Source organism: Perognathus longimembris, chromosome 10 (assembly GCF_023159225.1).
Source record: "Perognathus longimembris pacificus isolate PPM17 chromosome 10, ASM2315922v1, whole genome shotgun sequence".
NCBI lineage: Eukaryota > Metazoa > Chordata > Mammalia > Rodentia > Heteromyidae > Perognathus > Perognathus longimembris.
Genome location: NC_063170.1, coordinates 1,182,283 through 1,197,802, shown reverse-complemented (window position 1 = coordinate 1,197,802; position 15,520 = coordinate 1,182,283). Strand labels below are relative to the sequence as shown.

General features: G+C 61.6%; 1 protein-coding gene across 5 annotated transcripts in view; it reads left to right on the top strand.

Moving 5' to 3' along the window:
- Zc3h18 (zinc finger CCCH-type containing 18) overlaps window positions 1-13,385 on the top strand; it is a 36,422-nt gene extending 23,037 nt beyond the window's left edge. For all 5 annotated transcript variants that reach the window (XM_048354955.1, XM_048354956.1, XM_048354952.1 and 2 more), the window contains 10 exons: window positions 6,760-6,951; window positions 7,511-7,636; window positions 8,547-8,651; window positions 8,853-8,996; window positions 9,596-9,661; window positions 10,435-10,595; window positions 10,675-10,874; window positions 11,011-11,104; window positions 12,210-12,306; window positions 12,579-13,385. In XM_048354955.1, the coding sequence (XP_048210912.1) occupies window positions 6,760-6,951; window positions 7,511-7,636; window positions 8,547-8,651; window positions 8,853-8,996; window positions 9,596-9,661; window positions 10,435-10,595; window positions 10,675-10,874; window positions 11,011-11,104; window positions 12,210-12,306; window positions 12,579-12,777 (1,384 nt within the window). In that variant the 3' untranslated portion in view covers window positions 12,778-13,385. The remainder of the gene's footprint in view (window positions 1-6,759; window positions 6,952-7,510; window positions 7,637-8,546; window positions 8,652-8,852; window positions 8,997-9,595; window positions 9,662-10,434; window positions 10,596-10,674; window positions 10,875-11,010; window positions 11,105-12,209; window positions 12,307-12,578) is intronic.
- Window positions 13,386-15,520: the final 2,135 nt, after the last annotated feature.

The window sequence follows — 15,520 nt, the reverse complement described above, 5'->3', positions numbered from 1 at the left end:
CTGGTTTTTCAGTGGTTAATTGGAGACAAGAGTCTTACAGGGACTTCTCTGCCCAGGTGGGCTTGGAACCGCGGTCCTCAGGTCAACCTTCTGAGTAGCTAGGATGACAGGCGTGAGCTACTGGCACTTGGCAGCCTTTTACTTTTGAGCATACTGCATACTCAGTTCTAGAACAGAGATGTTGTCAGTGTTTGGAACCAGAGAACTAGGAAGTCCTGTGCTTTTTGAAGTAGTTGTACTTCAAAAAAGTTGCCATTAGGGCTGGGAATATGGCCTAGTGGCAACAGAGCTTGCCTCGAATACATGAAGCCCTGGGTTCGATTCCCCAGCACCACATATACAGAAAACGGCCACAAGGTGCGCTGTGGCTCAAGTTGCAGAGTGCTAGCCTTGACCAAAAGGAAGCCAGGGACAGTGCTCAGGCCCTGAGTCCAAGACCCAGGACTGGCCCCCCCCCCAAAAAAAAAAGTTGCCATTAAAGTAGTTTATGAATACATTGCATCTTGATCATTAATTTTTTAATGAAGCATTTATATAAAAGGTTTTCTGTGCCATGTGGCCTCCAGAAAATGCATCACAAATCCTGACGGGGGATGCTGGTTGCTCGACCTCTAAGCAGCAGACCAGAGATGTCCATTTCACCCTTGAAGGTCCACAGAACAACCTCACACCCTTGGACTTCGATGGCATCTTGGCTGCTCTGAGCTCAAATCAAACACATTTGCCCTTGCCAAACACACAGGCTGCATCCCTTTGGTTTCTGACCCAGTTGGTTTCCCTTTCTGTTCATCTTACAGTGCTGTCCCATTATTGTCTTTTTAAGTCCAAGACCAGAACTCACTCTCAGTACCTGATGCTTTCACTCATTGACTGGCACTGTACCAACCAGGCCGTGCCTCCGACCCCATTCTTTCTTCCTGCGAACACTGGGACGTTTGGACGGTGGCTCTTGCATCTGGTGTGCAGGCACTGTCAGCAGGGCCTGGGACTCTGGCTGCCTGGCACTGACTGGGCTGCTTAGGCATCACGGATCTTGTCCTTGTCTCCCGCGAAGGCCGGCCGGGGGCTCATCAGGGTAGAGTCCCTCTCTTCCTTTTTCCTTGCCAGTCAGATTGGGCACCTCCACTCCTCCGGGGCAGCCATGTGCAGCCAGGAAAGGCGGGAGATTGAGAATTCCCTCCTAGAAGGTCTCGAGGGTGAGCAGCCTGGGGACATCCACTGCTGGTCGTGGGCCTGCAGGGCCCACCCTGGACAGGAGCCTTGAGTGAGCGGGGAGGGGGCGCGTGAGAGGCCCAGCCGGCGTCCTCCAGGGAGCTGGGGTCAGGTCTCTGCTGGGGAAGTCTCACCCCTTTTCCATGACTGCCTCTGTGCTCTGAGGGAGGCTGCCTGCCGTACAGCCTTGGGACCTTGTGGCGGGTCCTGTGGAGGTAGCCCATCCTGTCACTCCTGAGACCCGCCCACGCCGACCCAGGCTATTTTTGGATGAGGGCAGAGCCTCTCCACCAGTTCCGTAAACTGCACCTGTAGGAGGGGAAATCCCCCTCGCGTGACCTCTGCCGCGGGCGGAGCCGGGAGGCTGCTCTGACGCTGCTCTGGGCGGAGGCGCCATTGCAGACAGTGAGCGGGGCTCCTGTAGGAAGTGCCTGAGCTAGAGCTGAGGACTGGAGTGGGGCTCACTCCAGCAGGCTTCCTCCGGAGGCAGCGCTTGCCCCGCTACCTGGTCCCCCGCACCTCCGGTCTCAGACACCCCACTGCTTCCCCACGCATCCTCAGCCCCCACAGGCCACCTGGAGGGAGCGGCCGCGAGCTGCCCGGGCTCGGAGCGGGGTCGCCTGGGCAGCGTCCGATGGGGAGAGCTGGGAAACACCGCCTCAGTCAGCCTTCTGGGGAGGCGTGGGCGAGACGGTACGCCTGCTCTTCATGACCGTGGCCTGGCGGGCACGCAGGAGGCCACACAGCGCCTGGTCCACGCTGTGGACGGCGGGACGGTGGCAGTGGGCGGCTGCCACTCCACACCTCGTCCCTGCCCTTGCTGCTCCGCCCGCGCAAAGCTTCAGTTCCTCCCGCCTGTGGGTCATGTGGGTCCCGTCACTGGGCGTCTGTCACCACAGAGCAACTCCCTGGGGGATGTGATGACCCTTACTTCCCCTCTGATCTCGTCTGGTGCTGAGAAAGCCATGGTGCTCGGGCCACTGTTGGGGACAAACGCGCTATTTCAGCTTCCTTAGCGGTGAAGTCCCTGGGAAGCCGCCTCTGCCCGGGCACTGCCTTGCTCTGTGGGGGCTACCTCTCACCCCAGATGCCTGGAGGCCAGCTGTGTCCACACCCACACAGCCATGGATTGAAAAGCCCTGGGTCTGCGAAGCTAATGACTCTGTTAAGACTTCCGTGGAAGCAGGGCTGGGAGTGGAGTAATGAAAGAGCCAAGGCTGTGTTAATTAACTGTCTTATAAATGCCCAAAGGAAAAAAAGCTGTGTCTTAGTAACACTTGCCACTGTCCTTTTTTTCTTTGCCAGTGGTGGAGAACTCAGGGCCTCAGACTCTTCTTAATTTTTCAGTCATAGCTAGCTCTCTGCCGTACCTCCACTCAGAGCTTTTTGCTAGTTAACTGGAGATAAGTCTCAGATTGGTTTGCTTGTGCTGGCTTCAAACCAGGATCCTCAGTTCTCATCCTCCTGAGTAGCTCCCATACCCAGTGGTTTTTTTTTCTTTCTTTCTCTTATCCAGAAGTTAAAAATGCAAGTGGGTGAGGCGTGTTCCTGTTGCCATTGTTGAGTTGTCTTTTGTCTCCCACCCTCTGCCTGCTTTTGTGGCTTTTCCAGGTCTGCTTAGGCTGTTTGTTGTCTTTCTTTGAGATATGGGCATCTAGGCTCTGTCGAGGAGCAGAGGTGCAGTCGGCCTGAGCCCTGCCTCTCAGCACAGCTCAGCAGACGCATGGATGTCCCCACGGGGGCCCGCAGGGACCCCCGGGCCGGGCGCCCGCTCAGTGCTCGAAGGCGCCCCGGAGGTGGCTGCTTGGTCCTGGGCCATGTGGTGGGCCAGTCAGACTTGGTCACTTTCCTCAGAGTTGTAAAGAACAGGGAGATCTAGCAATGAGTTCTTGCTGATGGCCCCCCAGCCCCCCCCAAAGCGTGGCCATCACCATTAGTGATTTCCGTCGTGTGCCCACATTCCACGGCTTGAGTCCCCTCTGTGGGCAGGGACACTCGAGGCTCTGCTGGTTAATGTTTAGCCGTGGTGATCCCCACCTGGGCTTTGTTCTCCTGCCGCTCCTCTAGATCTCCAGATACCACCTAGCTTATTTGTGTGCTGTTTAAATGGGGTTGTTTTTATTTATTTGGGGGCAGTATTGGAATTTGAACTCAGTACCTCACACTTGCTAGGCGGGTGTTCTGCTGAATGCTTTTTAACGATTTGCACGGCATTACTGTGCGGCACACAGGAGCTTGTGCCCCGCGCCGCCGTGCTGCTGCAGGTGCGGTGGTGCCTGTGTCCCGGGACTGGTTCTGGGCGGCAGCGACAAGAGGCTCCACTAGCTAACGGAGCTTGTTCTCCGCAGAGTGACCCCTCGAGGGTGGGGCAGGCATCCAGCTTGGTGCCCCCCGGCTTTCTCTTCCTTGCTGCGGTCGGGTAGCGAAAGCCCTCTGTGCTCCTTCCTCACCCTGTCACCCACCACTGTCCGTCTGCCCTGCCCCGCCCCGGCACCCGCCCTTCTGTCCCCTTAGGGCTGCCCCCCATCCAGGTGACTCATGAGAACTCATAACTGGTGACAGCTTGCGGGATGTGTCAAGGGTGAGAGTGGGGCCTGACACTGGGACAGAGAGCGGCAGGCAGGTCCTCCCTTCCTTTCGGGTGTGTCAGGGGCAGGGCCTCCTGCCGGGAGGAGGTGGAGTGTCTCCTGCAGGGCGGCTAGACAGAAGCTCTAGAAGTAGAACTAGGCAGTGGTGGGTTTTTTCATGCCGTCAGTTTCCCTGTGTGGTAGCGTCTTGTGATGGGATTGCAGTAGGATACCACTGTGGCAGCTGCAGTTTGTTTTAGGATACGTAGGACACATAGGTGCTGGTCACAGAGCCAGGCGTGGACAAGAGGCTGCCACTGCTGGAAACCCCTGCAGTACCACCAGAACCGAGGAAAAACCCTCACAAACCGGGAAAGCAAGCCCTCGAATGAGGAATGAAATGGCTGTCCCTTCCTGACAGCCAGCTGAGATGGGAGCAAGGGGTGAGATGCTGTTAATAAGTGTTTTTTGGGGTTTTTTTTTTTGCTAGTCCTGGGCCTTGGACTCAGGGCCTGAGCACCGTCCCTGGCTTCTTCCCGCTCAAGGCTAGCACTCTGCCACCTGAGCCACAGCGCCCCTTCTGGCCGTTTTCCATATATGTGGTGCTGGGGAATCAAACCGAGAGCTTCATGTGTAGGAGGCAAGCGCTCTTGCCACTAGGCCATATTCCCAGCCCCTGTTAATAAGTTGAATAACGTTCTGCTCACAGAGGTTGAGTGCAGCGTGAGCTGACGCCACTGAAGGTATCTGTAGGTGAGCACAGCAATCTGGGACTCAGGAGGACGAGGGATTTCCCATATATGGTCCTAACTGCAGGAAAGAGGAGAGGGGAGCCTGGCTCCTCAGGATAGGCGCCCCGATGACACGCGAGCCCTGGGGCCGGAGCAGGCGGCAGCAGCCAGGACAGTCAGCCTGGAACGACAGGTGTCACACCGCCAGGCCAGGAGACCTGCATGTGCGCGGGGGGCGGTGGGGTGGGGGCGGGAGATGGATTGCAGGAAACGCCAGTGACTGACTGCAGAATGGAAACACATGAGGAAGAACACAGGACTGACTGAAAATGTTAGGTCTCTGAGTCAAACTCTACAAATCATCTGGGTTGTCTTTACTCTAGGAACAATTCTTTTTTGTTTTAGCCCATCTTGGGGCTTGAACACTGGGCCTGGGCACTGTCCCTGAGCTTTTATGCTCAAGGCTAGTGCTCTACCACTTGAGCCACGGCTGCGTTTGTGGCTTTTGTGGTTAATTGGAGTTAAGAGCCTCACAGACTTTTCTGCCTAAGCTGACTTTGAACTTCGATCCTACTATCTCAGCCTCCTGAGCAGCTAGGATTATAGATACAAGCCAGCAGCACCCGGCTCCCTAGCTCCCATCTGGAGGATTGTCGTCCAAGACTTTGGGGTAAAAAGTTAACCTGACTCTGCCTCAAAAACAAAAGCTGTACATTGACATTCATGCCTGTGGTCTCAGCTACTTATGAAGCAGAACTAAGATGACAGTCTAATGCAAGCCCAGGCAAAAGCTTGGGGCCCTCTCTGCAAAGAACACACACACACATACACCAAAAAACAACAACAACAAAAAGCACTGAAAGCAGAAGTTCGGAGGGTTTGGCTCAAGTAGAGCACCCTGAGTTCAAGCCCGGACAGCTGGGGGTGGAGGCAGAGAGTTCAGAAACAGAAATAGGAGCCTTGCCAGTCCCAAAGGTGTGACGTAAATCCTGCAGTTTGTGTTTTGCCACTGCAGGATTTTTGGGGTGCTGGGGTTTAAGTGATAGCACTCCAAAGTGAGGAGTTAGGCTGCTGGCTGAGTCTTAAGTGGTCTAACCTTCAGAAGCAGCAGCAAAGTGTTCTTCGAGACACCATTTTCATTTCTCAGGACTTCGCTCTTTAAAAAAACAACAACAATGGCCACGGCTGGACACCAGTGGCTTCCACCTATAATCCTAGCTACTCAGGGGGCTGAGATCTAAGGATCATGGTTCAAAGCCAGCCTGGGCAGGAACGTCCATGAGACTCCTATCTCCCCGTTAACCACCAGAAAACCGGAAGTGGCGCTGTGGCTCAAGTGGTAGAGCACTGGCCTTGAGCTGAAGAGTTCAGGGAGAGCCCCCAGGCCCAGAGTTCAAGCCCCACAACTGACCATGCACGCATACATATATACACAGCCATGAACACTTACACATAAAGAGTCATTTTAACAGCTTCTGTGTTTTTAAAAGTTAGAACCAGCCAGGCGCTGCTAAAATTTATGGGTTGCAATTTGAAACCAGCTTGGGCGGACAAATCTAAGAGACTCCCTTATCTCCAGTTAACTACCATAAAGCTGGACATGGAGTTGGTAGAACGCAGTCCTTGAGCAAAAAAGCCAGGCAAGAGCCTAGGCTCTGAGTACCAGTGCACACACCAAACAAAGACCCCATCGCAACAAGCCCGTGCCACTGAGCCCGCTTCCCTCTGTGGCAATGACGTCTCAAGAGTTTTCTGTCCAGGCTTCCCTAGAACCTCCGTCCTCCTCATCTCAACCTCTCCTATGTCTCAGGGTGACAGGCCCCGGCCTTTATGTCCAGATATTGGTTGAAAAGGAATCTCATGATTTTTTTTTTTTTGCCTTGAACTCAGGGCCTGGGCACTGCCCCTGAGCTTTTGGCTCAAGGCTAGCACTGTACCACTTGAGCCACGGTGCCCATTTTCCAGCTTTTTCTGTGTATGTGGTACTGAGGAATCGAACCCAGGGCTTCATGCCTGCTAGGTGAGCGCTCTACCACTCAGCCACCTTCCCAGCCCCTGGAATCTCATGATTTTTCTGCCAAGATTGTCCAGTGTCAGCCTCCCAGGCAGCTGGGATTCCAGGTGTGATAAACCAGTGTCCGGCCCAGCTGTCTGCTAACCAAGCTGAGTAGGTGGCTCTCCTAGTTTGTTTTCCTAAGCAGATAGTAGGGAGGAGGAAGTGAGACTGTCAGCAGCCCCCTGTCTTCCAGCCGCCAAGCGGAGCCACCAAAGAAGGAGGTCACCTCTGCAGGGCCCCAGGTGAAGCGAGCTGATGAGTGGAAGGACCCTTGGCGCCGATCCAAGTCTCCAAAAAAGAAACTTGGGGTGTCAGTCTCCCCAAGCCGGGCACGCAGGCGTCGAAAAACCTCGGCCTCATCAGCCTCTGCCTCCAATTCTTCCAGGTAACGAATGACGAGCTGAGAGCTAGAGAGCGCACAGGCGCAGGTCACGAATGACGAGCTGAGGGCTAGAGAGCGCACAGGCGCAGGTCTGGAGCCTAGGGAGGACTGGTGTGGAGGACATCCCCTCCCCCAGAACAGACGAGAGCCACGGGGCGAGGCCCAGAGCGGAGCCCGCCCCGCTGTGGCAGCGGGCGCCGGGCTCCCGGGAGGCTGGCCGCGCGGCTGAGCGGCAGGTTCTGGGCGTGAAGAAGCGAGTTGTGGAGGGCGAGCCAGGGCTCCGTGTGCGGGGAGCATTGCGGGAGCACGGAGGGGCAGGCAGATGGACAGGCGGAGGTACAGAGGGAAGCCCGAGGGCCAGGATACACGGCCCCTGGCTCTGGCCCCCACTCGGGCTGGTAGCCAGGCCTGGCACGGTGACCACGCCTCTGCGGGGGGTGCCCCGTTGCACACGGCTGGTGCCTGGCAAGGGCGCACGCGTGCGTGTGTGCGTGCTGGGGTGTCTGTGGTCTCTGGGCCTGGTGAGGCCATCTTACTCCTCCACCCCGCCCCTGGGTCCCAGGTCATCGTCTCGGTCCTCGTCCTACTCTGGCTCCGGCTCGTCCCGGTCCCGGTCCCGGTCCTCGTCCTACAGCTCCTACTCGAGCCGCTCTTCCAGGCACAGCTCTTTCTCAGGCAGCCGCTCCAGGTACGTCTCACCGCGTCCCACCAGAGCACGCAGACCGCGTGCGTGATTGTATATGCGCGCGCGCGCGCGCGCGCTCCACGTACTCCCAGTCAGTGGAGGGGCCCGCGGGGCTGGGGGCCAGCAGGTCCTGGGCTGCATTTAGTACTGGGGCAGAGGTGTCCGCTCCACTGCCAGGCACGAGCAGAACTCAGCCAGGCAGCCGTGGGCATCACCCACGCCGCCACACCCCGCCACTGCCCGTCCACGGCAAGGAAGTACATTCAGAAGCACGCGCTGGAGTGGGCGGGAGCTGCGGCACTAAGGGCAGAACGTTCTGGGAGATCGAAGCAGCCTGTCGGATTGTCGACGCAGGGCTGCCAGCACACACCCGCTTGGGGCGCGGGCGGCATGGCCGCTCCGTCTGCCCTGGGTGGGGTGGGGCTGGGGTGGAGGGCACGGGGGCCACGCTGAGCTGCTGCTCCAACGCCTTTGCCACTTGAGGCTCTTGTAGGAAAATCTGGGTGCAGCATGGGCTCCTCTGCAGCCAGCATCGAGCTGGTGCGTTCCCCGCTCCCCCGTGTGCCCCTTTGGGTGGGGGGTGAGGGGCGCTTCTGGGAAGCTGGGGTGGAGGAGGCAGCTCTGCAGGACGGTGGGGCCGGGGGAGCCCTGTCCTGCGCGAGTGGCTGGCGGTGTGTCCTCCAAGGTACACAGTGGTGCGGGGCCCTTGGGCTTAGAGTGAGGACGGGGAGGCCTGCGAGAGCCCCTCGTGGAGATGAGGTGCCGGGGCCTGGCCGGGAGCCCCTTGGAGGCACCGCCCCCCGGCCACTCCCTCTGCCATGAGGCAAGGCCGCAGCACGTATGCGACCCTCGTGGGAAGTCGTCCTGTCTGTCTGCCATTGGGCAGGCCTCTAACACACTCTTCACTCCGCAGGTCCCGCTCCTTCTCCTCGTCCCCATCCCCGTCTCCCACGCCCTCCCCGCACAGACCGCCCGCAAGAGCCAAGGGGGAGCCGGCCCCACCACCCGGGAAAGCAGGGTAAGGCTGCCTTGGGGGGCAGCGCCCTGCTGTCTGTCTCTTCCTGCACCCACAACGAGAGGAACCCCAGCCTCAGTGGCTCCCAGAGGAGGCTCGGAACCCAGACCCCTGTCCTGAGGCTGGAACCTTGGCAGCCCTAAGCGTGGGTGCACTTAACCAGGCCCTGACCCTGCCCGTGCTGAGCCTGCCTCTGCCTCACAGAGAAAAGCCCGTGAAGAAGCCAGCCCCGACCCCTGCTCCGCCACAGGCCACCAAAGCCACCGCGCCTGCCCCCGAGCCCGCCAAGCCAGGAGACCCCCGGGAGGCCAGAAGGAAGGAGCGGCAAACCAGGACACCCCCCAGGAGGTGAGCAGGCGGCTGGCCAGCCAAGCCCACACCCCCAATCCTGCCCCAAGAAGCTCCAGTGTGCTAGGGAGCCATGGCCTCGTCCCGGCTCTCAGAAGAGCTGTGCGTTGCCACCTGCTTTAAGAAACGCGGAAACGTAAAGAATAGTGAACCGTCGGCAAGCCAGCAGCAGCCCGCCTGTCTCAAAGTTTACTTCCAGTCACATAGAGCCCGGGCCCTGTGGGTTCTGCTCTGGGGGACGGAGGGACAGAGGAGGCTCTGCTCTGATGGAGGGGAGGGTCTGCTCTGATGGAAGGGAGGCTCTGCTCTGATGGAGGGGAGGGTCTGCTCTGATGGAGGGGAGGCTCTGCTGTGATGGAGGGGAGGCTCTGCTGTGATGGAGGGGAGGGTCTGCTCTGATGGAGGGGAGGCTCTGCTCTGAGGAGGGGAGGCTCTGCTGTGATGGAGGGGAGGGTCTGCTCTGATGGAGGGGAGGCTCTGCTCTGATGGAGGGGAGGCTCTGCTCTGATGGAGGGGAGGGTCTGCTCTGATGGAGGGGAGGGTCTGCTCTGATGGAGGGGAGGGTCTGCTCTGATGGAGGCTCTGCTGCTGTGTTGCAGGCGGACAGTGAGCGGCAGCGGCAGTGGCAGCGGCAGCAGCTACAGTGGCTCCAGCTCCCGATCCAGGTCACTCTCTTGCTCCACTTCCCTCTCTCACCCCTGCCCTGCCCTGCCCCAGACACGGGGTTCCAAGAGTGCCAGGCAGTGCCAGCCTTGGCAGCCGCCCGTGGCAGAAACAGCAGCGCCACAAGTCCCAGGGGCGGAGGCCCGGTGCCTGCAGCCTAGCGAGCCCAGCGCCAGGCCCTGTGCACCCCGCTGAGGATGAGCTCCGTCCTCCATGGGCCCCGCGGGCGGCGGCGGGCGGGCTTGGCTTCCCTGCACATAGAGTGGGCAGCACTTGCGCCCCTGCCCTTCCTCCTGCCTGGCGGGACCCGCCCCCACGGCAGCAGGGTGCGTGGGTGCGGCAGGAGCGCAGCAGCCTCCAGGCCAGGCCCGCCCAGCTCCCGCCGCCTGCACTGGCGTGACACCCGCCCTCCTTTAGCTTTTTGCTGGTCCTGGAGCGTGAGCTCGGCGCCGGGCCCCGCCTGGGCCTCTGCACTCGAGGCTAGCGCCCCGCCACTTCCCCTGAGCCGCAGCCCGACCGTGGCTTCCTGAGCGGCCTCCTGAGGGGCCGGGGGGCAGGCGGGGCCGCGGGCACGGCCCAGCTCCGGTGCTTGTCACGCGTGGCTAGCCAGCTCCTATCCGGCCCCACCGCCCCCGGCTCCCTCGGCGCACCCACCCCTTCCTCGAGGGCATCTCTGGGCTCCCCAGAGCCCCCGGAGTCCCGTCCAGCCACATGAAGAGTGGGTGCAGGTGGCCCGAGGCCGCGGCCCGCGGCGTCACTGTGCCTCCGTGTTCAGGTCTCTGAGCGTGAGCAGCGTGTCCTCGGTGTCCAGCGCCACCTCCAGCAGCAGCTCCGTGCACAGCGTGGACTCGGAGGACATGTACGCCGACCTGGCCAGCCCCGTGTCCTCCGCCAGCTCCCGCTCCCCCACCCCCGCCCAGACGAAGAAGGAGAGAGGTACGTAGGGCCCCGCCTGGGGGGGGGCAGGGTCCACCCCGCAGTGGGGGAGCCTGTGACGGCCGCTTGTCGCTGGCAGGGAAATCTAAGAAAGAAGACGGCGTCAAGGAGGAGAAGCGGAGGAGGGACCCGTCCACCCAGCCACCCAAGTCCTCGAAGCCCGCGGCGGGGGGCAAGTCCTCGCAGCCGCCCGCGGGGGGGCAGCAGGTGCCCCCCGGACAGCTGCAGCAGGGCTCCTTCGTTGCCCACAAGGAGATCAAGCTGACGCTGCTGAATAAGGTGAGGCCCGGGCCGTGGGGGCCCCCGCCGGGAGAGGAGGCGGCCCGGGGGGGCCGGGGGGCTGGGAGTGGGGCCCTGGAGGCCGCTGCCCCGGCCGCGCTGCACAGCCCGCCATCCCCGCGCACCGCTCTTGCAGGCGGCTGACAAGGGGAGCCGGAAGCGGTACGAGCCTGCGGACAAGGACCGGCAGAGCCCTCCGGCCAAGCGGGCCGCCCTGTCCCCCGAGCGAGGTCAGTGCCACGGAGCCCGCCCTCCCTCCCGCCCTCCCACGCCGGCCCCATTCACAGTCCCCCTGCCTTCGCCGCCTCGGTACCAGGATGAGTCACGGACCGTCCCTCCTGACCAAAAAGTTGCGGGTCCGTTTTGAAATCCTCTACTGGGGTTGAGCTCAGCGGGTTCATTCCCCACGCTGCAGAGAGAGAAAGAGCAGTAACACACTCGCGTGGCTAACGCGCAAGGGATTTCCGTGATACCTGCTTCCTAAAACAACCGAGCGTGGCCATGGCTTTCCTTGCGCTCCTCCCGGCTGCCGGGGCTCCGATCTGGAGACCTGCTGTGCTCTCCCACAACCTCGAGAGCTGGCGGCAGCCCCCGGGCCCCGCCCCGCCACGAAGGAGCTGCCCACCACCCCTGTGCCGCGCCAGCCTCCACGCAGACCCGGGCCGCCTGGCCTGTGCTGAGCTGACCCGACCCCGCCTGCCACCGGCCTGTGGCGGCGTGCCTTCTGAGGCTCTTCCTCCCTGCCGCTGCCTGTCGGGAGGGGGGAGGGGAGAGAAAGTTGTTACAAAGGCTCTGGTTCAGAGGGACTTGGGGGGAGGGGGGGGCTTGGACTCGGGGCCTGGGCCTGGGTGCTGCCCCTGAGCTCTTGCTGAAGGCTAGCAAAAAGTAGCCACCCTACCACTTCTGGGTTTTTGGTGGTTCACTGGAGATAATCTCAGGATTTTTCTGCCCAGGCTGGTCTTGAACCGAGACCCTCAGATCTCAGCTTCCTGAGTAGCCTGGATGAGGGGTGTGAGCCACTGGCGCCTCGCTTCCTGCTGTCTTTTTTTTGGCCAGTCCTGGGGCTTGGACTCAGCCTGAGCACTGTCCCTGGCTTCTTCTTGCTCACGGCTAGCCCTCTGCCTCTTGAGCCTTGAGCCACAGCGCCCCTTCTGGTTTTTTCTGTGTATGTGGTGCTGAGGAGTCGAACCCAGGGCTTCGTGCATGCTAGGCGAGCGCTGCCACTAGGCCCCGTTCCTGCCGTCTGGTGTAAAGATGGAGGCAGTGCGTGCGCAGCCCCTGGCGCTGGCCCACTGTGGCGCGAGCGTGGCGGTGGCTCACTCTGTCCCTTGCCAGGTTCTCGGGACCGGAAGTCTGGGGGAAGACTGGGCTCCCCAAAGCCAGAGCGGCAGAGAAGCCAGAACTCCAAAGCCCCCGGAGTCCTGGCAGACAGGTGAGTGCTGGCCTGTGCCCCGGAGCCCCCCACCCCCACGCTGGAACTCGGGGTGGGAGGAGACTCCGCCAGCTGAAATGGGGCTCCGCCCCGGGGTCCGTCGGGGGTGGGTCCGGGTGGTGCCTCTCCAAGGAGCCTGGGCAGAGAGCTCAGGAGTGTCGGGGCGGAAGGTCAGGCCTGGGCGGTGCGGCTGCCCGGGAAAGGGGAGCCCGCAGCCCTCACAGCGCAAGCGGGAGCCCAGGGGAACCCGCCTCGTGCCTTCCCGCCCCCAGGAAACGCCAGCCGTCGCCCCAGTCCAAGAGCTCCAGCAAGGTCACCAGTGTGTCTGGCAAAGCCACGGACGCGGCCGCCGCCAGCGCCAAGCCAGGGAAGGCCAGCACGCTGTCCCGGCGGGAGGAGCTGCTCAAGCAGCTCAAGGCCGTGGAGGACGCCATCGCGCGCAAGCGCGCCAAGATCCCCGGCAAGGTGTAGGGGCGCCGGCCCCGGGCTAGACTCGAGGAGGTTTTATAAATAGGGTAAGCGCAGCCATTGCGGACGTTGCAGTTAATGTCTTATTTTGGCTGTGATTCTTTTTAAAAATTAAAAAAGAAAAAAAAAGTTTCTCAGCTGGAAAAGAAGCCACACAGGAGATGAAGACACCTCCCTCCCGGGACCGCACCAGCCGCGCCCCTTCCGGAGGAGGGCCGGCACCTGCCGCCTGGCCTTGGGTACACGACGAGTCCCAGACACCGCCTCCGACCCTTCCTCCCCGGGCCGCCTCCCGGGCCGTCCGTCTCCCTGCGGAGACTTCCGGAGGCCGAGTCCGGATGCACCGTCGGCAGCCTCTTCCCTTCCACCGCCGGATCAGAAGTATATATATATAAATACATATATATATATTCCCGACTAAGGTCTGATTGGGAAATACTTCCTGTCTTTTAAGCATCAAATTGTTTTAGTTGATTTAAAAATGAAAAAAACAATGAAAGACAAAAAAAGGAAAAAGAAAAAAAAACACGCCAAGGAAATGGTTGGGGCGTCTGTCTAATGTGGAGGGTCTTTTTTGAGGGATCTCCTAAAATAAAATATTTTGATAAGCAGTTTCTGGCGCTGTGTGGTGTTTGCCTGCCTTGCCTGTGGCCCGCCCGGGGCAGCCAGCCAGTGTCGGGGGCCGGGGCGCCCCCTCCGCGCCGGCCCAGGCCCCAGGGAGCAAGCTTCCTCAGTCTCCCTGCCCAGCTGCCACGGGCCCCACCCACACGTGCGTGCGGGCCCAGACGGTGGCTCCCCTCGAGCCCCTGGCCGCACTGCAGGTAGCCGTGTGCTGGACGACCCAGAGCCGCGGCCCAAGCCTTTGGCCTGTCCTCCAAGTCCTTTCTCTGCTCCGGTCTCCCAGTGCCAAGCGCCAGGGCCCCGCGGCCTCCCGGTGCCTGCCCCGCACCACGCTGGAGTCAGCCGGCCTGGTCCCCCGGTGACTCGCAAGCAGCACAGTCCAGGGTCGGTCTGTTGATTTGGGGTGTGTGATTTGCTGTCCGATCAGAGGCCGCACACACAAACGCCCCATCCAAATGGGCCCTTGAGAGCTGCGGAGGCAACGTCCTCGAAGGCTGCAGCCAGAGCCAAGGGGGCCCCGCGGCCTCCCGGCTATGCCAGGCCACCTCTGCAGCCAGAGCCATGGGGGCCCCGCGGCCTCCCCAGCTATGCCAGGCCACCTCTGCAGCCAGAGCCAAGGGGGCCCCGCGGCCTCCCCAGCTATGCCAGGCCACCTCTGCAGCCAGAGCCAAGGGGGCCCCGTGGCCTCCCGGCTATGCCAGGCCACCTCTGCCGCCTCTAGTGTGGGGGCCCAGGCAGCGGCACGTGGCTATGCCAGGCCTCCCCGGCTATGCCAGGCCACCTCTGCAGCCAGAGCCAAGGGGGCCCCGCGGCCTCCCGGCTATGCCAGGCCACCTCTGCCGCCTCTAGTGTGGGGCCCAGGCAGCGGCACGCGGCTGGCTGCCCCGGCACTGTGGACAAGTCCACGGCCCGGCCTCGCCGCTGGCTGGACCCTAGGCCCAATCCAGGCCCAACGGGGACCCCTGCTCAGGAAGGGCCCTGGAGCAGGCACTCGAGGCTCACACCCGCAGCCCCAGCTCCTCAGGATCGTGGTTCAAAGCCAGCCTGGGCAGGAACATCCCCAAAGACTCCTAGCTCCAATTAACCACTCAACCACCAAGTGCCACTGTGGTGCAAAGCGGTAGATCACGGGCCTTGAGCAAAAGAGCTCAGGGACAGCACCCAGGCCCTGAGTTCAAGCCCCACAGCTAACAACAGAAAGAAGGGCCCTTAGGGGACCAGAGACTGTGCCAACCCCTCCTGTCTGCCTGCGCCCACCTTGTGCCCTTGGGGCGCTGCCTCTGGCAGGCAGCCAGCAGGGCCTGTCCAGTGCCCTTCCCCTTGCTGCCTTTCCAGTCTCACCCAATCCTGGGCTTTGTGAGGCGCCAGGCCGCCGGTCTCTTCCCACCCCACCTCCGACCCCCTTCTCAGGGTCCCCGGGGCAAGTGCCCAGTTCCTGCACGCCATGCTCACTTGCCATGGGTCAGGAAGGAGGAAGGTGGCGGCCGGGGCCAGAGGCGTGGCGGGACACACAGGCCAGGGAGGCCGAGGCCTCCGACCTGACGAGAGCTAAACCCGCTCGCCCCAGACCCCACCCCGAGACTCGCTGGATGGGCCGCAGGCCTGGGCCCAGTGGGGTCCCCTCCCTGAGACCAGGAACTCATGGGGTGTCTGTCCACCACAGAGGGCGCCTCCGCATTGCCCCGGGAGACCGGACAGGGCAGCCAACACCTCCGTGGGCCCGGCCTGAGCCCGCACTGGGGTGGAGAGGCCCCTCTGCCTCACAGGTAGCCAGGGCTCGGGCAACACATGGGCACCCAGCACATGTGCGTGAGGGTGCAGAGCCCCGGCAGCTTGGCCTGGGGGGTCCCCAGGAACTTGGGGGCAGACAGGGAGGGGCGGCTGCCCGCTCACTCTTACTTCTGATAGAGGCGGTGGAGAAAGGCTGAGTCTCCAAGAATCCCTGCTTCACCCCGTCTCGCGCCTGCGCCCGGCCACTTTCAGCCCAGGGGAGCTGGGACCCGAGCCCCGGCGGGAATTGGGGGTGCCACTGAATTTCCCTGGTGGAAACGCCAGGTCCGTTGGATAGAATCCACCATCCGCCACAAGGCCACCGTTAACCTGCCACCCAGGAAGAGCCTCAGAC